General features: G+C 48.5%; 1 protein-coding gene across 2 annotated transcripts in view; it reads left to right on the forward strand.

The window, feature by feature from the left end:
• Positions 1-24,235, forward strand: part of NUDT6 (nudix hydrolase 6) — a 520,593-nt gene that overhangs the window by 81,631 nt on the left and 414,727 nt on the right. For both annotated transcript variants that reach the window (XM_069631127.1, XM_069631128.1), the window contains one exon: positions 19,833-20,036. In XM_069631127.1, the coding sequence (XP_069487228.1) occupies positions 19,833-20,036 (204 nt within the window). The remainder of the gene's footprint in view (positions 1-19,832; positions 20,037-24,235) is intronic.

A 24,235-nucleotide genomic window follows, 5' to 3' on the forward strand; every position in this document is an offset into this window, starting at 1 on the left:
ACATGTCCTTCTTAAAATCATTAAGGATACCGTTTTCAATTGGTCTTCAAACTATAAGGTCCTTCATTATACAGACCTCTACAATTGGTTGGCACTCTTGTGCCATGTTTTAAAACTCTTTTTATTAGCATTTGTAATAAAACAACAGAAACACACTTAACATCCCTTTCCCCGCCAAACTCCCCCATTCCCCTGTACCCCTTCACGTTTGACCGAGTTTCTATTAACCCCTGTACCGATTCTTCCCTGCCCCCTCCGTTTTATCTCCACCAACCCCCTGCCCTCTATCCTCTGAAAAGCAGACCAAATGGTAATCCTTATCCCTCCAGAATTCTTTCTGTGACATTTGACCCCCCCCACTCCCCTTCTTCCCTCCCCTCTCCCTTCTAACCCTCCTCCCACTTCCCTTTTGTCTAATGGTGATCTCAGATCTTTTGATATGCTTAGGTCGTTCAACATCTGACTCCAGTCTGCTGTTAGCCCTTCATCTTCTGCCGGGTCATGATTAGCATGCAGTATTTCCAATTCCGCCACCCCCTATGAACATCCCCTGCCACAGCGTCACAGACGGGCCTTGTGGTTGCTTCCAAGCTATAGCCATTCAGCATATTGCTAAAAAAAGAAGGAATCCCACTAACTTATTCCATCACTTATGTCTCTTCCCTTCCGACAGTTTTCCCCACAGGCATACTCGTGGGTTGCACTCCAACCTTGTCCCTAACAATTTGTTTATCCCTTTAACAATTGTTTCCCAATATCTTGCTATAATTCAGCATTCCCAGACCATATTCAAGTATCCCTCTGGACCTGCTCCCACCTCTTTATCCATTCTTTTGTCAGATATCTGGGACCCTCCATCCGCTTCCCATTTACCAGTCACTTTCTGTTCCTCCTGGGGTACCTCCTCTTGTAGGGCCTTATAGATGCGAGAGATTTTCGCATTTCACCTTGCCTGCTCCAGTAGTACTTTCAATAACTGGCTGGCCGGTGGTTCCTCAGGTATTCCCTCCCATAGCTCTGCTAGTCTCTTAACTACTGCTCCATATGCCAGGAACAGCCCCTGTGGCAGCCCGTATTTTTTGCACCATTCTGAGAATGTTGGCAGTGTCCCTTCCACAAATAGGCCCCCCACAACCCTTTGTCCGCAGCCTTTGTGCTCCAACTCTCACGATTGCCTGTCTTAGCTTTTGGGTCCGAGCACCAGGGCAATGCCCCACTATACAATCTCTTAGGTCGCCTCCTCTGAATATATTTTCCCACACTTCTCTGACCGCCTGGAACGCATTTGTCGCCCCTTTGTTTCCTACCGAGTCTCACAACATTTCCGTCCCAGTCCGGTGTGTCCATAGATTTTTCACCAACCCTTTCAAAGCCTCTTCACCTGACTGCCCCCATTCCATTAACATTTGCAGTTGTGCTGCTATAAAGTAGCACTCAAAGTTCGATAAACTGAGTACACCCTCCACCCTTGGGCATCATAGCGTCGCGAGTGATACCCTCCTCCTTCCCTTGTTCCAGAGTAATGCCCTGATTCTACCAACTAACATTTTTTAAAAACCTTCTTAATCACATATGGTATATTGGTAAAGTAGTAGAGCAGTCTCAGGAGTATCACCATTTTGCCTATCACCACCCTTACCATAAGAGAAAGAGATAACCCTTTCCAAAACTGTATGGAGTCTCCTGTTTTAGATAGCGCTCTCCCTGTGTTATGTACAAATGTTTCCTCTGTTTTGTGAAATATATGGATAGCCAAGTACTGAAATAATTCCATCTCCCATCTTATCCCCCAGTCTGGCACATCCTCCTCTTTAATGTCTCTAAGACCTCCTAACTGGAACAGTAGGGACTTTGCCTTATTTATTCGAAAACCTGATAGTTTTTGAAAATTCCCCAGGACCTCTAGCAACATTGGGAGATTCTCCATCCGGTTGCCCACGTACATCAACAAATCGTCCACATCGATTGATACCACGTTTCTCACTCACCCACCAGGATTTCAGCCTCCCCCAACTCCCGTCTTATATACCCAGCCAGTGGTTCCAGAGCCAGTGCGAATAAAATCGGGGACACCGCACACCCCTGCCTCGTCCCTCTGCCCGGCACCCATCGGTCAGACACCCAATCATTGGTTCTCACCACTGCTAATGATTTATTGTACAATAGCCCCAGACATCTGGGAATTTTCGTACCAAACCCAAACCTTTCCAACACCCAGAATAGCCAGCTCCATTCTAAAGAATCGAACGCCTTCAAGGCATCGAAACAAGCCAACCCCATTCCCCCACCTGGGTTTTGACCTTGTCCATTACATGATGCAGTCGGCTGATATTTCTTGTTGTGTTCCTTCACCAAAAAATTCTGCACTGGTCTGGATCTAGTCTATTCGCCAGGATCTTTCCCAAAATGTTTCCATCAATGTTAAAAATGAAATGGGGCGATAAGACATGCACTCCAGTGGGTCCTTCCCTTCCTTCAAAAAGGACTGTTATAATAGCTTCTCTCATGGTTTCAGGGAGGGTGCCATGCTCAAATGCCTCCTCATATACCCTCTTAAGCCATGGGGTCGGGCGATCTACATATTCACAATAAAAGTCTACTGGCAGCCCATCACTACCCAGGGCCGTACATTTCTTCATCATTCGCAATGCCCCACTTATGTCCTCCTCCTCTATCGGACCCCCCAATTCCTCCCTCCGGTCCGCATCTAGGTGTGGTAGTCAGATCACACAGAGGAATTTGTCCGTGTCCACCTCCACCTCCATTCCCTCCCTGGTGTATAGTTTCCTATAGCATTCCTGAAACACCCTGTTAACTTGTTTCTGGGTACCTGTCACAACCCTCATCCCAGATCCCCACTGGCAAGTCTATTCGCCAGGTGGAATCAGGACTCGGATCTCAAATAAGAACTGGCAGATACTTCCCAGGACCTCTTGGGCCCAGTCCTGGTGCCTTTGGCACCAGGCTCATAGATCGTGAGAGACATGTGTCCAGGAACTACTTTTTTAGGCTATCGGCCAACATGGAGGCATCCACATAGCTTGGTTCTAGGAACCAAGCTATGCGGTATAGTGTTTTGGGTGTGGTGGCCTAGGGACTACTTTATCTGGACTACTTTGTGGAGGCTATTTAAACCACACCCGGACAAGACCACACGCTTCCGTTACTTTGCAGTCTGCAACGTGACGCTCACCGTGTCCAGCTACCTCTCGAGCCTGGGAGACCAGCACCTGCAGAAAGACAAAAGAACATCGTTAGCAGCAGCATCTTACCTGCATTCTCCATCTTCATTCACTCTCAGCTCCTGAACAGATCCGTTGGATCAGCGCGCCTCCCGTACCGAAGAACCTGCAAGAAGCGAAAAGACAACTTTAAAGGAGGCATTAAAGACATAGCAAGGTACGAGCTATTTGAAAGGCTTACCTGGCTGGTCGTCTTCCGGTCGGCATCGCTTCAAGAATCCACACTCGTTGAGAGCATACCGCGACCTACAAAAGAAGGAAGAAACAGGTCAGCGTATAAAGACATCACAGCGCAGCGCGCTTACTTACCACATCGTAGCGCTCGTTGGGCATCATTACCGGCGTGATCCAACTTAGCCAGTTCACCTCACGGACGCTCCGCACACCTAAGGGAGCAGAAACAGAGACATTACCACACAGAAAAAGGCATCCTGGAATAACAACTCAAAAACAGCAATAAGACCTACCTGAAAGACATTAAGCGGGTTGCTGTCAGTGAAGTAACTAGACTGCACTCGCCCACGAAAGGCAACGCGCCCCTGCCAAGAAAGCAAGACGGAGGGCTCGCCCACTTCTACCACAAGGTGAGGAGAGGGCCCACAGGGGCTGCGGGCACGCGGGAGGTGGGGGAAATACTACCTTGGTCAACCCGCCCTAAACACAGCCCTCCTGTATTTCCAGGCGGAACTTACACCGCAGACCACACCTGGGAACCGTAGACAAGGATACCAGTGACCAACTGGCTGGGTGGCGTCCCCGTGGATTTCAGGTGAGCGTGACAGTACCCACTGGCTCACCTGTTGCATCCCTGATTTGGGTTATAGTACGGTATGGACGTTCCCTATCTATTAACCAGGCCATTGGCTTTCCCGATTTTTCTCCTTCTCCATGCTATCGAACATCTTGTTTGCTACTGTCAAAATTTGTGAGATCCATCAGGGCCCTGTTATATGATGATAGGGCCTGGGCCAATCTGTCACCAACCTTCCCTCCTCTAGCCACTTCTCAATCCAATTCCGCCACTTGCTTTTTAGCCTGCATCAACCTTCTCTGCAACCTTGTGCCTATTGTCGTGGATATGCAAACCCCTTATAGTTGCCTTAAAGGCCTCCCATAATACCCCCACCAAGGCCACTGATCCTGTACTTTGTTCAAAATAGTGTTCTATCCCTCCCAAGAGCTCATTCCTAAAATCACTATCCTTCAGCATCATCCCCTGCATGCGCCACATCCTTTGCGGGGGTCTCTTTCCCGTTCTGAGCAGTTTCACCAGTAGGGGGGGGGAGTGGTCCGATAAAATACGTCCTAGGTATTCCATCCCTTCAAATAGATAATAGTTTTCCCTACCCACCAGCAAGTAATCCAAGTGAGAGTAGGACCCATGTACACCAGAATGATATGAGAACCCCCTCTCCTCACCATGTGCCTCTCTCAACTACTCAACAAGGTCTAACTCTTCCATCACCCTGTGTAGTGACTCCGTCATCTGGCCCTTATGGGGACCTGACCCCGTACCATCCAATTTAACGTCCAATTGACAGTTGAATGCCCCTCCCCATACAAACAGGCCCTCTCTATACGATTTTCCACACATCGTTCATCCTGCCAATTTCCCCAAAAGCACCACTGTTCTCCCCATTTCATCTGTCAAGACCTTTTTGACCTGTAGCGGGCACCCCTGCCACACCTATGTCAGCATCCCCCTCGCCTGTGAGGAGTATGAAGTACCATCACTTGCCCTCCCCATTCTCTCCCTAATCTCACCAGATTGGCCCTAGTTAAATATGTCTCCTGTATGAGGGCTACCTGTATCCCCTGTCTTTTCAGAAAAAAAACCCACTCCTTGTTTTTTACGGGTTGTTCCCAGCCCCCAAACATTCCATGTTCCGATCTTCAAGTCTGTGATCCCCGTTGAGTTTTCTAGGTATAATCTGCAGCTCCCTCCCGATCTATTCGCTTCCTACCTACATCCCCCTCCTCTCTGCTCTTCTGCTATTTCCCCTTGCTTTTTTTGGTCAGCGTTCCCATCCCCGGGGCCTCCTCTCAGTCTCACTTCCACATCTTCCCAACAGTCCCTCCCCCCACAATTCCCTTCCCCAACTTCACACAACTCCCCGTATCCCCTACCCACTCCCACAGTCCCCCCCTTCGCTGACCCCCTTGATCCGCCCTCACACCTCTCCTTCCTGCCTCCCCTGTTCTCAACACCCCAGTCGTGCAGTCCACATTCCCTTAATCCCCTGTGAAAGAACAACCAGGTGTACAGGGGCATCTCCCTCCCCCCGTTCCACCCATCCCAGAAAGCGAAAAACCTACTAATGAAGAGTATCTCCCTCTTCCTTCCACCTATCCCTCCTCAAGCAGGTGTCGCCCTCTCTACCTCAACACGCATCACCAATGCATGCCCCCACTCTCCCTTTCCCCTCCTGAATGAGTACATTCTCCAAATCAGGTCTCTCCCTCTGCTCTAGGCTTCCTGGGCATCGGAAGATGTGGCTAGACTTCAGCCAGTCCCAAACCTCCTGTGGCAATGCAAAAAAACAGGATTTCCCTTCCACCACGATCTTGAGTTTGGCTGGAAAGAACATCATGTATCTGATATTCAGTTCTCATAGTCGTTGCTGCTCTGCGTCATAAGTTCTCGGTTATCGCTGTACCTCCAGTGTAAAGTCAGGGAAGATTCGAAGCTTAGTGTTACCGATTGCATAGTAGCCCACCCTCCGGGACTCCTGTAGAATTGCAATCCTGTCCCAAAAGTTTACGATCTTAGCAACTATCACTCTCGGCTGCCCTCCCGGTGGTGGGGCTCTCCCTGGCACCCTGTGAGTTCGTTAGACCTTGAAGAGCTTTGAGAGTCCCTTCACCCCCAATGTGTTCAGGATGAGATCCTCCACGAAAAGTTCCATGCTCCTTCCTCTCTTTCAGGGATCCCCACCATCCGGATGTTAAAGCACCGGGCCGTCCTTCCGCATCATCTGCTCTTGTTTTGAGTGTCCGGGTAGCTCCCACCAGCCCCACCACTTGATTTTTAAATTGTTGCACATCATCCTCCACTGTGCTCACCCGCTGCTCCAACTCTGTGACCCTCTCACACACCTTCCGCAGGTCCGCTCTCGCCAAGGCCACGTCCACCCCTACCTCCTTAAAGCTCCCCTCCAGGGTGGTCTTGGTGGCTTGTAGGACCGCCATCAGGGCCTCTAGAGTCACCCCTCCATTCCCTGCTGCAGCCGCCCCATCAGGTAGCAGATCCCCTCTTTCCTGCTTTTGGTGTCTGCTCTTGGGGGTCAGTAAATTTGTCGATCTTCTGTTGTCCTTTCACCATTTTGGCAGCCTCTGTTGTCCTTGTCCCCAGGCTGGGGCCTTTACCGTCCACTTTCTCCAACTGGTTTACCCTCGTTCCAGGGCAACCCACCGTCGTGGCTTCACCCAGACAGATCCGGCTCCCTACTTTGCTGCTTCCATGTCTCCCCTTGGCGGTGGGCTTCGTTTTAGCGCCCAGTCTTTCTCGTCTCCAGCTCTGCACTGTGTGCCTCAACACAGACCCAGTCCGTCTAGGCCCTCACTGGGCCCGCAGCCTACGTGGCACTTCTCCATTTACTGCAGCCAAGATTGTACCAGAGTGGCGGCCTCACACCCTTGCCTTGGACCCAGTCTCTCTGACTGTTTTCCTTGGCCCTTGTGGGTGTGTCAATGTCCCCCTCCTCCACGCTGCTGCTATGGGTGTCTCCAGGTTGGGGTGCCACCTGCAGACGGCTGTCCTCACCTTACTGGTTCCGGTCGTGCTGCCCTGTATCCCTTACCGGGTCTGGAGGCATCGCTTATCTGGCAGGTGCCGTTGCGGTCCTCTCCACTCCCCTACTGCTCTTTATCTGTCCCTGGATGAGGCGGTCCTGTATGTCTCCCAGGGACCGCTGTGTGCCTCTCTGTACCTCACCGCTCCCTGTCCCTCACCAGGACCTCTCCTTGCCACATGGGGGTCAACACGTCCCTCACTGATGGTCCCGCCTATGCTCCTGACTTGGCCTTTCTCCTCTGGTGCCAGGCAGCGGTTCACTCTGCACTGCAAGCCGCGGGTAGTAGCAGGCTCAGCACCGCGCGGTGGCCATCTTTGCCTCGGGTCCTCCACGTTGTTGCCTTCCGTCCCTCATTGCTCATCAAGGCAGTATAGCTGGCAGGACTTCTCCCAGTCCGCAGGTCGGGGGGCTTACTTTGTTTATGTTCCGTTTTCTCTTTTATGAGAGGATTTTAGAGGGATTTCTCGGGCTCCGGAGAACTAGGTGTGCATGCGCCGGCAGTTGGCCACGCCCCCCGCTACTGCCATGTCTGGAACATTCGGTTTATTTAGCACCATGTAAGCCCAGACCCAGGTGCAGGGAGGTGGGCCTGACTCTCTCCCCACCCAATCAGCCCAACATCTCTCATCGCACATGCCATAAAGATTATCTTTGAACTTGGCTTTGCAAAGTATCCTTGTCTCTAGGAACACATGGGAGTGCAGGCACTCACTATCGTTGTTCTAGGATTCCAAGTTCGACTCTATTTTCATCCTTGGCTCATGTGACAAGAGACCACTATTTGGTCAATTTTGCACGTTTTAAATGTCTTAAATTAATAAAACTTGGCACTCTTGGTGTTCTTTCTCTGCACCTTAACAAGAGACGGTTCATCCTTCGCACGTTCACTCCTTTCAAGAATAGATAGCCGACATTGGCTGCTCCAGTTTTGATACCCAGCCATACAGCCTTGCTATGCAGCTCCATGATTTCAGCTTATTCTTGCTTCGACACAATTCTCCCCTTCTTCTTCATGGGTCTTGGCTTACTAAAATTCATGATACCAATTGGCGGCTTTTTCTGCCTTCTATTCACTACTTGAATTCACTGGGTTCCTCCCTCTCACGCTTCATAGAAGGCCAAACGATAATCGGAGGAGACTTCAACAGCGTTCCTACCCCACAAGAGACAAATCGCACCCCCGACTCCGAGCGACTTCACCCAGGCGCTGTGCCTCCTCCAGATGTTCCAATCTTTAGAGGCGGTGGACGCATGGCGGGTGCTCCACCCCACCAAAAAAGACTTCTCCTTTTATTCATACGTCCACCAGACCTTCTTGAGGATCGACCTCCTCCTAACCTCCCCCCAAACTCTGGCTTTTGTCAAGGAGGTATCCATCAGCACGAGAGCCCTATCTGACCATGCCCCAGTGATCCTGGAGATCCGGGCACAGAACCCTAAATCCGACAGCCCACGCAGATGGACTTTATACGACCCTATCCTCAATGATATAGCAACAAGGGACAAGATCGCCGCGAAATCCATCAAGAACTTCTTTGAAGAAAACCCAGCTTCCGACACCTCTGTGGCGAACAACTGGGATGCTATGAAAGCAGTAATCAGAGGCACCCTGATCGCCCAAGGAGCGGCCTACCATAGGAACAGGCGACAGACTCGGATAGCCTTGGAGGAAGAACTAGGGGCCGCAGAGGAAGCCCATAAGAAAAAAGGCTGGTCCCCTAGGACACAGAGCTATGCGTACAGCCAGGAAGAAATTGGAAGCCCACTACGCGGAACAAACCGCCCTACTCCTGGCCAAGGCCAAACAATCATACTACGCGAAGAACAATAAGGCCAATAAAATCCAGGTGTCCAAATTGGCCAAACTAAGACGAACCAATATGATCGCAGGCCTGCGTGACCCCAAAGGAGTTGTCCAATATTCGGAACCCAAAAAACAACTAGCGGTGGACCACCTCACCAAGGTCATGACGGCCACCCCACGGAACCAACCACAACAAATGGAATAATTGCGTAAAGCTGCACTGCCTCGACTTCCCGACACAACAAGAGAGGAGCTGGAGGTGCCCATCACAGAGGAAGAGATTGGGGATGCCATTAAGTCACTCAAAACACAAGCCCCGGGCCCAGACGGATTCTCGGCCAGGTTCTATAAATTATTTAGACCACAGCTTATTCCCCCCCTGGTGACACTTTTCAACTCCTTCAGGGAAACTTGATCGGTAACCCCCTCGATGCAGGAATCGACCACCATCCTCCTGCCCGAAGGACCTGGCCTCATACAGGCCGATTGCACTATTGAACATTGACGCAAATCTATACTCTAAAATTCTGGCAAACCGCCTTGGTCGCGTCTTACCAGAGACCATTCAACCAGACCAGGCAGGTTTCATTCTGCACCGGGCGGCAGGAGATAACATCCGGAGAACCCTAAACCTAGTGGACCTTGCTACCCGGAACTCCCACAAACTGGTCTTAATGGCCCTAGATGCGACCAAGGCATTCGACAGGGTGGATTGGACATTTATGAAATAGACCTTGGGGGCCTTCGGCTTTGGGACAGCATTCCAAACAATGGTCCTGGCTAACTATACAGGCCCAAAGACACTCCTGAGGATCAACGGACATAACTCGTCCCCAATCCCCCTGACTTGCGGGACTAGATAGGGCTGTCCGCTGTCGCCACTGCTCTTCGCTCTGACCATGGAGCCCTTCGCCCAAAGAATTGGGCAAAACAACCAGATCAAAGGCCCGCAGGTCGGCCCTTCGCAACATAAAATTGCTCTATATGCCGATGACGTCTTACTCATGCTCTCAGAAGCCAGCTCCTCCCTGCGACACGCGCTACACGAAATGGCCAGCTATGGAGAGGTATCTGGCTTTTCAGTAAACTTCGCCAAATCAGTGGCCCTAAGCATCGGCCTCACCCCAGGAGAACAGGAACCACTGGCTAAGATGTGCCCAATCACGTGGGAAAAAAGGGCGATCCCCTACTTGGGGGTCTATATCCCAGCAGACCCGAAAGACACATACAAAGCGAACTTTCCCGGTTATTCGGAGAACTGGAAGGAGACCTGAAACGCTGGGCGACCCAAGAGATTTTGTTGCTGGGACTCATAACCACGTGCAAGATGAACCTCCTACCGAGGTTCCTTTATGCCTGCGCTTCCCTCCTGGTGGCGATCCCGGCTCCAGCCCTCCGAGACCTACAGAGGAAGATGCTGAAATTTATCTGGAGAGGTAAGAAGGCGAGAATCCCCCTAAAGACGCTACTGGGGGGGCTCCAAACTGGGAGGACTGGGAGTCCCGGACCTACAGGGTGGCAGCCCAACTAGTACAGGTCCACGCGTGGCAAACAATTACAAACCGCCCCAGATGGGTGGAGCTGGAGCAGTCACCAATGCCCCTACCCTTGCCATTCTTGCCACACATCCCACCTCCCTCAGAACGCACTGGGGAGACCTTCTCCTGGCAACCAAATACACTCTAAGTTCCTGGGATTGGGCACTGAAACAAAAGGGGTTTCCGAGAGGACTGAGCCCACAATCCCCGATCTTTCATAACCTGGCTTTTTCGCCCAGAGCGAACCCCTGCAAGTTCCAAAATTGGATAAACGGCGGCCTTGAAACCATAGACCAGCTGTACGTGGGAGAGGCACCCCTCACATTTGAGCAATGTAAAGAAAAGTTCCAACTCCAGGAAAGGGACAGATACACTTATATCCAACTGCGTCACTGGTGTGCTCACCCCCAAACTCGGCAGGCGGCAACGCGTCCTCCCACCGCCCTGGAACTAACACTCAGGGACCTCCCGGCCCATGGGAGGGTATCCACCCTCTACAGGCGATTTTTGGGCGACTTCCTGAGCACGAGAACGCGCTGCATGGCCCAATGGGAAGCAGACCTGGATCACCCAATAGAAGACCAGACCTGGGTAGACATCTGGACCCGGACGCACGCCTCACCCACCTGCATCACCAACAGGGAAAGTGCATAGAAAATCATGCTACAGTGGTATTACCCGCCTCTGAGACTTCATCACATAAACCCCCAAGTGGACTACTTCTGCTGGAGAGGGTGCGGCCACCCAGACTCCTTTTTCCACATGTGGTGGACTTGTCCAAAGATCCAGCAATTCTCGAAGGCATGCCTGGGGACCATCGCACAAATCACCGGGTCAGCGATCCCGCTAGAACCGGAGCCAATCCCCACGATCTACCCACGTGCCGGAAATAGAGCAAAACTGCTGACCCAATGCCTACTAGCCATGAAAACGGTGCTGGCCCACGCCTGGAAATCCCCAGAAGGCCCCCTCATGGCCCAGTGGTGGATGAAACTCTGGGACATACTGATTGTGGAAAAGGTAACAGCGGCAAAGGTAGGAGCGCTCCACAGATTCCAGAACATTTGGGCCCCAGTATTGGAATACGACCAGCGTTTCCCGGCCCTGACCTATAAATCCATTAACGCACGCTGGATCCTGAGGGACCAAGAAAACCCCGAAAGGGACACATAGATGGCGGGGCGTGAGGCAGACGGCTTTAGAAGAAGGAATCCGTGCCTGGGAGCTGGGGGGTGGAGGGGAAGAGAGTAAGAAAGTGTCTGGTGGTTAACATGCTTAAATGATTGCGCAAGTTGTTATGTAATTGTCATCCTGCCTTGATTTAAAATAAACAAAGTTTAAAAAAAAAAAAGAAAAGAAATCGAGAGGGGAACAAAAGGATTCGGGCTGGCCGACATAGAGCCTGTAGTTGACCCCGAGGTGATAAAGGTTCCCGTTCAGGAAGATGATACTGAAATCATTCCTGATGTTAGCCTTCGCTCAGCAAAATGATCCAGTCTTAGCGGAGGCCCTCCTCAAAGTTATTCCTGAGGGTGATCGGGAGGGGGCCATGTTACCTTTGTCACAGACTGCACAACGGCTAAAGGAACACATGGCCGTGGTAAGATCCATAATTCACTCCCATTTAGATAAGTCCCAAGAAAAACCTTTTTAGTTGGTCAAACTGTTTTTAGTGATTTTTGCCTACATCCGAGCACAAAATGCTTTCCCGTTGGCATGGTCCTTATAAAATGTGGGGAAAACTGGACCCTGCAATTACATACATGCTGTGAGGGTTTTCCCTGCCTCAAAGTAAACTAATGCAAATGTCAGGAAGCCCGAAAGTAAAAAGTCTGTCACTGTTGTGTCAAAAACCTAGTTCTGTCCTGAACTCTTACAATATAAAATACCTGTGCAAGAGTATTCTTTACTTGAAGAAACGGCATTCTTGGCATTCTCAATAAACAGAAAAGTTCCCATGTTCACTGGCAGTAAAGTGGTGAAAAGAAATGGTCAAAAACACAACGTTCCAAGACTGGGATGGCGCTGCTTTCCCCTAGACCTATTCTTCTATTAGGATGCTGGGTCACAGATAAAGTAAAGTATATTATATTTTCCATCTTTATATCTTATTCACTCGGGATCCCTCTCCGCCAAGTATAGGATTCACTTTATTATTCCCAAGGTCTTTGTCCCCCTGGTTTCGAATCTTCAATGAAGGTATAAGTCCCAGACTCGCAAAGGTGGTTTGGGGTCTTCCCTTGCCAAAACTGGGAGATTCTCAAAAAATGTCTATTTCACACGGTTCCAGACCCTCTTGATTTTAGACCTTGGTTTCTGATATAGGTGCGGGTCCCAGACTCGCACAGTGGCATTACTCCCCCTTGGTTCACTCTCCCGCCAAGTGGATAACTCTCTTCCATTCACTTTCGGGTCCCAAACACTCTCTCTTGGGTGCAGGTGCCAGACTCGCACAGCAGCGTTTCTCCCTGTGAGAAACCTGACGCTGTCTCCCTGGCTAGTCCCCGGGGATCCGTCATCCAGGTGGCCAGGACACGACCATCGCTATTGGATCCAGTTCCTCGGGGTGGATCAGTTAGGGAGGATCACCTGGATGGGGGTTCCTTGGGGAGTGGCAATGGGACACCGATGGCCGAGGCGCGGTATCACCCTTCTTTTGAAACTTTTTTGTCCCCATCCTACCGTGTAGGATATTCCATAACACTACCCTCCTTTTTCCACACAAATACTTTTGCACAACACGAAAGACAACAGACTTACACCAGAGCCAGTTACCTGACGTGTCCCAATACCAGGGTCAGGCAAAGTCAGGCAATTGAACAGAATCACACATACCTGACGGCCCTTTCCCTTCCCCACAGGGATAAAAGGTGGAGCACAAGACAAGCAAGGCAGACTGCATGATGGGAGAGTTAACTCAGCGCGGCAGTTCAAGAGGAGGTGGAAGACGGCGAATACCGAGAGGGTGACGAGGAGAGAAGTGACCTTACCATTTCCTATCAAGGCCTGTGAAACCTCTGCGGACGGAAACATAAGACCGCAAACAAAGGCCAGCGTGTGTTTCAGATGTCAATGGTACACGCGACCCTCCTCCGCTGAGAGATGCTTGCCTGAGTTGTTCCAACATTGACTCAAAGGAGAAGAAAGCCAAGTGGTTCATCACAGACGAGTCGAGGGGGAGTCGATAAGAAACTTGGCTGTGTTGAACACAAAGTAGCAAACAGATAATTTAAACTTTGGAAAGCTTAAAGAAACTGTTGAGAAAGTGGGGGGAAAAGCCTGCAACAGAGGCGTCCGGCACCACATGGGTGCTCACAGAGAAAACCCTGGGCGATTACCTGAAGGTAGAGACCATCATAACCAGAAGGCCTTGGGAAGAGGTGAAGAGAGGTCAAAGTGGTCATAAATGGGTCTTGTAAAATCCTCTGTTCCGTCGAAAGTCTTTGACCAACAGATGATTGTGAAAGCTAAGGGAGATGAATCCTGCATGGTGAAAAGTAGTACATGAACAGTACGGTGCAAAGGTTGGCAGGAGGGAACCCGGCGCAGGGACGCTCACGAGATGGGGAAAGTCTAAAGTCCCATAGTGAAAACTGTTTGGCAAAAGCTGATGAGAGTGAACCCAGCAGAGGGAAGCCGACAACCAAGGGCAAAGCCTGATGAACTGTTTAAAAGACATTGAAGATTGCAAGACCATGGGAAGTGAATTGCCCCCCTTGTCACATTGGTCCAACCCCCCACCGAGCGAGATCCAGGGGTGAAAAGTCATCACCCAAAGTTCGTTGAGAAAAGGAATTGTTTAGTGGTTTTGTGGAATTCGACTGGTAAGGGGTCTGCACCCAGAAGAGGGGGAGTCGGAGTGAAGCCGTCACCCAAAGTATATGTGAACAGAACTTTGTGTTTGTTGAATGTATCAGGCCTCAAAGGCAAGAAACCTTTTCATTACAAAGAGACTTAACTATCGAAGAAACTGATTGCTGATACAGAACTGCTAGCTCGTGCTGGGAAGGCTCGAGCGTCCCACCTTGTCCCATGCTAAATAAACGTGTTGAAGGGAGACCTTGAGGCAATCACATCCTGACTTATAGAAGAAAGTTTTCACAAAGAATATTTTCAAACCCTCTTTTTGTAATTAGTTGTAAGGAATAAGAAATAGTTTATATTAGTATAGGCCCTGTTACTTTGACAAGACGCCGCAAGGACTGCCTTATTTTGCATTTGATGGTTGACGCTTGCTCCCGTCTTAGATTTAGGTTTAGGTTAGGTATGTTTCGACCCTTCATTTACAGTTTAATAAACACCTTTGAACTGTGATCACTTGTGTCTGTCTTTACTGTTGCCACCATGAGTTCCTTACATCCCCCTTGGTTCACTCTCCTGCCAAGTGGATAACTCTTTCATTCACTTTCGGGTCCCAGACCATCTTCTTCCATTTTTAGATTCACTCTCGAGCTTCCCCGGACCTCCAACACCTTCTCGCAATCCTGCATACCTGTTTTCTTCTTCTTGAACGGTACCAGCGTTTCTCCAGTCTCTGTTGTTCGCTGAGGCCCTGGCAGCTTCTTGGAAAGTGGCAGGGTCTGCAGCGCTTCGGGCGGCATCTCCCTTTGCCCGGCTGCACGTCCTGCTTTGCAAGTGGTTCACCAGAGTCCGGGTTGCCTCGAGGGAAGTACTGGCAACAGCCCAGTAGGTCCTTCCAACTTGGACCTTTGTCAGGCTTTCCTGTACCCCGGTCCGTGGCTTCCCGTTTGGCTTCCGTCTGTCTGTTCTCCTGAGGCCCATTCTCGTGAGGCTTGTCTCTCAGCTGTTCGACAACTGAGTTCCTTTTGAACTCCCACGTCATCCAGCTGCTTGCATTCCGGCATTTCACATCTCTAGATAAAGTAGACTGCCCACTTGGTTTCCTCAAAGTGATCTTCGTCACAGTACTAGTTTTCCCCTCTGAAGCAAGATACTTAGGATTCTTGGATATTTCAGATTTGTCAAGTGCATCAAGATGGTAAATCTTGCAACAAAGTATATTGGTTCTCCCTACAAGGGGGGATGGGAAGGATTTGGTGTTGGAGAAGGGGCTGGGGTTATCGGGCAGAGAAATACCTTGTTCCCTGAAAATAAACGTCCCTAATTCCAAAGGGGGCTTCCCGCTCTATTTGATCCTCCCTCGGTGCTCCATCCCAGGGGGATTATTGTACTGTGGACGCACCGCCATTACCCCATGGAAATGGTCTCCTCCTAGGGAAGAAGGGACGACATCCTCCGATTTGTCATACACTCTAGAGATATCGTGGGAGGTGATGATAGTGCATGCTTTCCCCCCTTTCCTCTGGTCCGCTAGGGACTCTGCACATTTTTGGGAAGCGGCACAGTGCACAGTATCTTCATAGCCCCCTTGTGGCAGACCAGTTTCTGGTTTTCTTCAGATCTAATTAACCTGTCTGAAGAACCCCCTCTATGTCTTGCCCTTCTTCCCAGCCTACTAATCCAGCAGAGAAGACAGATTGATCACGGCTACCCATGATCGCTGAATTTAGCAATGTGGCACTTGGAGTCAGGGCATTAATGAATCTTGACCTCTCAAAGGACAGTGTACAGATCATTGAAGCAGCAAGAATGGTCTCACAAGGTCACAATACATGAGAAAATGACTTGGGTTTTGCTGTTGGTGTCTAGAGAAAGAAAAGACTCGGCTGAGGGCCTCGCTGGGAGATGTACTGTTCTCCATTTCTAGGGGCTTCGTCAATAGGATTGAGCTGTGCATGATGAACCTTTCTGCTTTGGGATTTTACCTGGGCTCTGAGAAGCAAGGTTTTCAATCTCCAATCCTGTGATGAAATGGCATTCTGGCAGTCTAAGTAGAGTTTCACTTTCGGTTAGCCTTTCTCATCCCAAATGGGACTTCGACATAGTTTTCAGTGCTGTTTGTCAAGTCTTTCGAGCCAATGTGCTGTGACATCAGCACACATCAAGCTGCTATCCTGGAAAGTAACTTTTCGAGTAGTATTCATATCGGCCAGACATGCACGCGAAATTAAAGCCTTTTTCCGCTGAAAAACCATTTGCAGTGTTCCATAGAGATAAAGTTGTACTTCAAACTCACCCTTCCTTTTTACCGAAAGTGTTGTCAGAGTTCCACATCAATCAAGCGGTTTGTCTTCCTGTTTCCTTCTCCAACCTGACCTCAAAGTTGAAAAAAAGGTTCTTCGTTCCCTGGACGTCAGGAGGACCCTGAAACTCTATTTGGACTTCAGGAAATTATCCAGCTTCTTGTAACATTTGGGAGAGTAAACAAGGGCTCCCCTGCATCCAAGGCAACAATCGCCAGATGGGTTGTGTATTCTCAAATCCTGTGCCATCCATATGCTGCCACAACCCAAAGGCTTGTGTGCTCATTTGCTCAGGGCCAGGGAGGTGTTGGTTGCTTTTTAGAAGCATGTCCCTTGGGATCCGATCGCAAAAGCGGCTACGTGGGCCTCTCCACCTGCTTTCTGCAAACACTATTGTTTGGACTTGAGCACAAGGCAGATATTCAGCTTGGAGACGCTGGTCTTAGGAATCTTTTCAATTAAAGGGTTCAGGTTAGGACCTCCGCCATCAGTTAAACATTTGGGAATCTGCTGTAAGAATACCGTAAAGGGGACGGGACATAGGAGTAAGGAGAATTTACTCACTGTAGTGACTGCTCTGTTCCTGTTCCATAGCCCTCTTTCCTCCATATGCCAGCCCCCATGCTTCTAAAATTCCATAACTGCAGTCGGAGCCCGACCTCATGGCGTGTAAAAGGATGAAGAGCTAGGCCCAGAGGTGGGGCTTGGAAGATGGGGCCTGTTGGCACGCATACGCAGGGCCCGGTGTAAAAAAAAAAGGACACTTTTTGGGTGCTACAAAATCGCTCTGGTCCCGTTCCGAAGGACAGAATGTCACATAAGTATGGAGTAAACTGGCCTATGGATTAGGAGTATAGCAGTCTCTACGGTGACTAAACTTTTCTATCCTGACCATATCACTGTAGATCCCTCTACTCTAGTATCCTTATCGGCCAAATGTATGGGTTCTTAGAAATTGGCAAAACAGAGGTATAACGTACTGTATTAACTAAAGGTTTTATCAGCAAAGTGAGCAGATCCAGACTAACAGCAAAGTTGCCTACTTTAGAACCAATGGGTTGGGTCCTAAAGTAGGTTCTTGGCTTTCACAGTCAAACAAAATTGTGTGGTCTAGTGGCTAAATCATAGTCGTTGGAGCCAGAATGTCTGGATTATGTTAATGCTCATAAATTCAGTGTAGTATGGCAATTACTATGCCCCTGTTGCTGCTTTTCAACCCCTCTTGTATAACCAATCAAAGTACTGTCAAGGCAGCATGCCTTTATCTTGTCATCTTAATACCTTGGTGCACTTGCCCATTATCAATAGCATACAGTCTCAAGTTTCCAGTGGAAATTAATTGAAAAGCATAAACTGACCAGTTATACAAATCAATTGATGTCCCTTCGTATGATGTCAGTGATGGGTCAAGGGTTCTGTGTCTCCCCATGGCACCTATGGTTTTGTGAAGTAATGCAATTGATTGTAATCTTGGGTTCTATAGTGTACACAATTGTGTGATCTAGGGGAAATATATTTAGCTATCTGCTTCGAAAATGTGTATGTAACAAATGTAGGAAGCACAGAAAAAACTAAAAGCCAGACATCAGTATGAAGTGCTATTTCAAATGAAAAATCAAAGGCAAGAGAAGGAAACCAGAGCAATGTAGTGAAGTAAAAATGTACTACTTTGAAACCAGAAGTACTGGATTCTAATCTGTGCTTACCTTCTTACTGAAAGGGCTTTGATAATGGGCAAATTACTTCACCTCCCTGTGCTGCAGTTCTCTCATATGCCCATTGTTTGTGTATCCTCGTATACAAATTAAATGTCCTTTTTGCACATCTATGGGCACCTGAAACATCTCCCCTGGTTTGAATTCAAGTGATGGTAGCCTGCCTTTCTCATCTGTTTCTGTCTTGGAACAGGGGTGGACGGACCCTGGCAGACTGAGCCCTGCCATTAAACTAGGCTGCCTATCTTGTGTTTTGATGACTTAACTTGTGCGTAGTGTAATTTCTTTCCACATGCCAGACCTGCACTCACTGGAACCCTGTAATCCAAGATTTGTCAAGCAAGAAAAGATTCCGACAATTTGTGAAGTTTCCCACAAACGTGGTTCCCTGGTAGGGGTGTGTTTGGCACACCTGCTTGCCACCCTGTTCTAGTGAAAATGTGATTTCAGGTCTTGGATTACATTTTGCTTTTCTAGATTTGGCCTGGGATAGACCCAATTACCAAACTGTCTCAGTTCCATACACATTAACCCAGCCGTCTACATTTTTGTATTCAGGAACACCACACTTTGATGCCGTTATCCTGCATCATTCCTTATTGGCTTCCAGATTTCTACTATGATGTTCTGCTTGCATATCCTACCACGTTAGAGTTTCTTACACTTTGCATTCCATGTATGTTTCCTGTGGGTCTCTGTGCTTAGACCTCTTGAAAAGGTGATAATGTTGCAGTAGTTGTTCCTGCATTGATCATCCCCCTTGTTTATACTGCTTAAAGGTGGACTACAAGACTTACAGCTGCTTGCTCCCAGTTAGCTGATCTTTGTGGAGGAGCCATCTGAGGGGATGTGGCCGAGAAACTCAGACTGGACTGCTCCCATTGATGGCAATGCCAAGCCTGATTTGATCCCTTTCTACAAAGGTGAAAACAGGCTAAAAACATTGTTGAAGAAGCTGATTAGGAGAATACCAATGGTTGAGATTAATTAATTAAAAGTATTAATTTCCTTACTTTGTTGGTGCATATTGTTGGTTATCATGCATGTGGTGCCTCCGCATAGATGCAGCACTTAGGCTCGCCCAGGGATGATAGCCAGTACCATGGCTGCTCAGTGCCAATAAGTTGATCTATAGGTAGAAGCCACCAGCACAAATATCCTCTGGAACCAGGTTCTGCCTCAGTCAGTGGCTCCTGGAGTATAGATACATGCAGCCTACTCTTGTGATGCCTTTGACTCTTTTTTCCTGTGAGATCTGAAGCATGATATGCCATATTATTTTCCTGGCTACAAACTCTGCTCCTCTCGGCCTATATGGGGGATAGGTGGGTACTAATGCAGCTGCTTTGCAGTGAACAGAGGACTGCCCCAGCCCAATTGAGCCTATATTACCAAATGGATGGGAACTGTACATCTCCCCCTGTGCCCTATGTCATTTCTGGTAAGGTTCTGGATAAGAGGTCAAGGTAAGAGAGGAAGATTGCCACAAGACAAGGGGCTGTCCTGAAATATGAGTTCTGGCGGACATGGATTGATCCCACCCCAAGGACCCCTTTGGTGCCAGAGGCTGGCGCCATTCACCTGCGACTGCGACACAGTGAACGTTTCTGACATGTGTTCATTTGCATTTTCTAGATTCTGTCAAGCAGTGGAAAGCGGACGGAAGAATAGCAGTCTGGCTCCACATTCCCATCCAGGAGAGCAGGTTCATCGCCAGTGCAGCGTCAGAGGGCTTCACGTTCCACCATGCAGAATCAGGCTCTGCCACGATGGCCCTGTGGCTCGGGGATGGGCCCAGCAAACTCCCAGGATATGCTACCCATCAAGTCGGTGTTGCAGGTTAGTTTGGACCATGCTCTTCACACTTTGTTCTTCGCTTCTTCTCTGGGACACAACGAGTGTACATCCAAGACAAAACTTCCGTCAGTTGTTTGATAGTGATAACCTTTTACAGCACATTGAATAGATTTCCTTCATTAGATTTATGAAAATATTTGGATTAATTGTTGACATGTGGTTAGTAGGTGTCTCGTGCAAGCCTTCATCTATCCCATTTAACCTAGGTGTTCATCACAAACATTATCTGAATGGCATAGAATCCTGTGACATGTAATCTGTACTGCTTCATTGTGTCAGTGGAATATTAGTGTTGGTTCTTTACAGGCCATCATTACAATGGCAACAAACTGGAGTTCTGGGGTCATCTGACAAAGGCAGAAGATGTTTGCAGAAGCTCCCTGTGCCGATCCCGGTGCAACCTAGGCTGATAGTGGGAGAGTGGCTCTACAAGCTGCGGACTGAGCCATGACTGCCACTGAGAAAGAGGTCTGCAGATGGCAGCCCCAAGAAGGTGAGGGAGGTGTTGGAGAATCCATTTTAGAAACGGGTCATAGGGCATTCATGGTTGTACAAAAGCTAGGATACATGCAGATGTGTGAGAGCATGACGGGCAAGCATGACCTTGTGTTCTGCGGTTGTATTGCTTCGCAAATTAGATGCAATGCATGCTTCACTGCTCTGATACTAGACAGGCCAAGACTGCAATCACATCATGACATTCCCTGCGAGCAAGGATGGACATTCTGTCAAAGTGAAGCATAGCAGGAGCCACCTGACATCACTCTGACAGACATTCTCATCGGGGCTACGAGTACATCACTAAAAAAAAAAGCTTCTGGGGAATGAATCATCAGCTATACAGGTAACAGTTGGTACAGTGCAAGCATATTTGTGGTCCCTAATAAGCACAATGTGTGACATGGATGCAGAAAAGTGCTAGAGGGGTGCTGAACCTCCCGTGAAACCCAGCAAAAGAGTGGGCACTAAACAGAGTGCTGCTTTGTGTGGGTATAGCGGTGGTGTGGAGAGTGGTTTTTTGAGTCCCAGGCCGGGCACTGATGCAGACTACTTGAGTGCTAGAACGGGCACTGGCGATGAATTTCTCTGTATAATTTTGATGCCACTATCCTATCCAGCTAGGGGGAGACACTGTCCTGGAAACTACCGAACATAAAATTACGACCACAATTCCAGTCAGTACTTGGTGAAACGATTATTAAGTGGAAGTAGAGGCGGAAAGGATCTAAACAATACATAAATGCAACATGTGGTGCAAACTATGATGTGAACAGGAATTCATAGTTTGGGCAGCAGGGGCCAAGAACAATGTGAGAATCTACCTTAATTGATCATGCAGGAAGAGGTAGGCTGTAGGATGAAGATTACCCCCTACATACTGTGTAGGGAGTCTTGATTCTATTAAAGACAAGGAGGCGAGCATTATGCTTCAACTTCTTTTATTACTACTCTTCAGCAGTTTCAACAAAATAACAGAAAACAACTGAAAATGATCAGAACCACTCATTTTCTTTTTTCTTTCGATTAAAACTACATTTTCCTCTGTTCTCTGTATTCCTCGACAGTCCCTGCCCTGTCCTGTCAACATGTCACTTCCTGTGTATTATTCCTCCTCTTCTTTGGATGCTCTGAACTGTTTCATAGCTGTAACTTTGAACCAAACGAACGTTCCAACAAAACTCTGGCTTACAACTGCCTTGGGTCCGCTGCTATCCTGCCACGTCCTATCGCTCTTTGTGCTGTTTCGCAGGTCACTCTCGCTAGCTCAGTTAGCCTTCTGATCCTCTCCTGTGTAGCATGCAAGGCAACATCATTGGGGTGGACGAAATGTAATGGCGTTACCGCTGTATTTAAGGGCTACCTCTGAACTCATGATGAGGCCCATTGACCCATAGCATGTTGGGGAAGGTGCAAGATTCAGCTTTAAGGGCAGAGTAAAGAAGGCCTGGTATTAAACACTGAAGACAGACACAAGTGATCATAGTTCAAGGGTGTTTATTGAACTTCAGTGGGTTGGCTGAACGCCTATTTAACCCTAGGTTTAAGGATGGGTACAAGCTACAACCATCAAATAATTAACACAGTCCTAGTGGAGTCTCTGTCAAAATAAAAGGGCCTATACTAATAGACCTATTGCCAATCCTTACTTCTAAATACAAATGGTGTGGGATAACAATGTATGCAAAAGAAAAGTGTTCAAGAAAGAATATGTCAGGATAGTTGAGCAGTTGCTTCCCTTCCCCGTGTTTTCAGCACAGGACAAGGCGGCACCTTCGCGTTTTGCACACACTCTGGCTTCTCTGCCACAAGGATACAGTTTAAAGCATAGGTATCAGGCCCTTCTAAGCCAGAGTCTCTTTGCCATTCAAAGACTCTTTATTGCGGAGGGCCCAACATAGCAAACCAGCATTAAAGTTAATTTATTACCAGGTTTTTCTCATTCATAAGTTCTCGGGTTCACTATTCCACATGGGTCTTTCTCCTTAGCACAATACTCACAATTGGTCTCCCTCAATCAGGCTCGGGCCTCGATCTCCGTCATTTGGGCTCGAAACCCTTAACACAATGTTCTCAATTGGTCTCCCTCGTTCGGGCTCGGACCGTGTAAACAAATTGAAGACTTTTGAGTGTGCAATCGATTTTGCTTTAACCGTTGCAGGACCACTTCGATTCACTTAATTTCCCATTCTTATCTTTTACTTTTCCTTTTTATCACTTTTAGCTGGACACCTTAAAAAGACCTTCAATTGAGCACACTAGTGGTGCTGCACCATTATGTCACAGGTGTTGTTTCTTTCTTCTTAGTTCAAACATCCATCAGCAATTCAGCTTTCTCTGCGTCTTTCCTCAAACGCATTACAAATCTTCCTCTTGCACTCTATACAATGTTGCCACTTACAACATTGACTTCAAAACAAACTGTTCTTGTGTCTGTTTACCCAAATCACTGGCTGTGTTAATCTTACTGGCACTGCTTTAATCTTGGAGCCAAGGACGGTACCACATCGGCGGCTGCTCCTCCCCGACTTGATCAGCCATGCAGGAGGCCCCCCCGTGTATCTCCGACACACAATACAGGATTCTTTAGTCTTGTTTCCTGGCCGTACACCTTTCAATCCATAGGACTTCGTAAAGTAAATGTTTTCTGCCGAAAAGGTCAAGGATATCTCCCTTCTAGTGCACCCTTCTTGGTTTGCAGTCTTTCTCACCTCGGCAGCTGCCATCTCGAAAATTCTGTTCCTTCATGTGCTTTGCCTCGCTCAGAGTGTGCTCTCGTGCTCAGCTTTTTATCCGTATGGGGAAGCTTAATGGAGGTCAGGTGTGAGTGGTTAGCATTAGTTGCCTGACCTTGCCTGACCATAGTAGTGGGACATGTCAGGTACAATGCTCGGGTGTGAGTCTGTTTTCTCCAAGAGCAGGGTGTCCATGTGAAAGTGTTTGTTTTTGTAGGGAAAGGGGGGGGGTAAAGTTCCTAAATATCCTGGGAAGGGGATACTGTGTCTCGCCATCAGGTGTCCCCACTCCCACTCCCCGGAGACCTCTCGCCCAGGTGATCCTGCTGCATTGGTCCATCCCCCGGAACTGGATCTAAAAGCGATGGCTGTGTCCTGGCCACCTGGATGACAGATCCCTGGGGACTTATCGGTGAGATGTTTTCTGGGTTCTCACAGCAGGCAGGCACAAGCAAAGGGTTATGTGTCCGTGAAGACGTTATTGCCTTTGCTAAGCTGGCCACACCAAAAAAGGTGAGAGAAGGTATAGAATGAACAGGAATCATTTTTCCTGAAGAGCATAACTTGCCATAGAGTATTTAGCCACAAGATAACACTGCACTTAAATGCCAAGCCCATGGTGCAAAGAGTGTGGGGCATACCTACCACCACAAGACCACTGACGAAACTGACGCAGGAGGGAATCATTGAGCAAGCCATAGAATCTGAATGGGTCTCTCAGTCATAGTGCGGAGGTCAACGGACAAACTAAGATTATGTGTGGACCTTCCCACATTAAATTGATGGGCCATCCTTTACCATTGCCCACCATACATGAAATGCTGGCCATCATAGGTGAGACAAAATGATTTCCCCCAAATTCATTAACACCCAGATTCAACGACCCTAAAAGCATTCATTACGACTGAGTGGCTATACCATCATGTTCATATTCCCTTTGGTTTGGTA

Source organism: Ambystoma mexicanum, chromosome 6q (genome assembly GCF_040938575.1).
Source record: "Ambystoma mexicanum isolate Mex_15411 chromosome 6q, UKY_AmexF1_1, whole genome shotgun sequence".
Taxonomy (NCBI): domain Eukaryota; kingdom Metazoa; phylum Chordata; class Amphibia; order Caudata; family Ambystomatidae; genus Ambystoma; species Ambystoma mexicanum.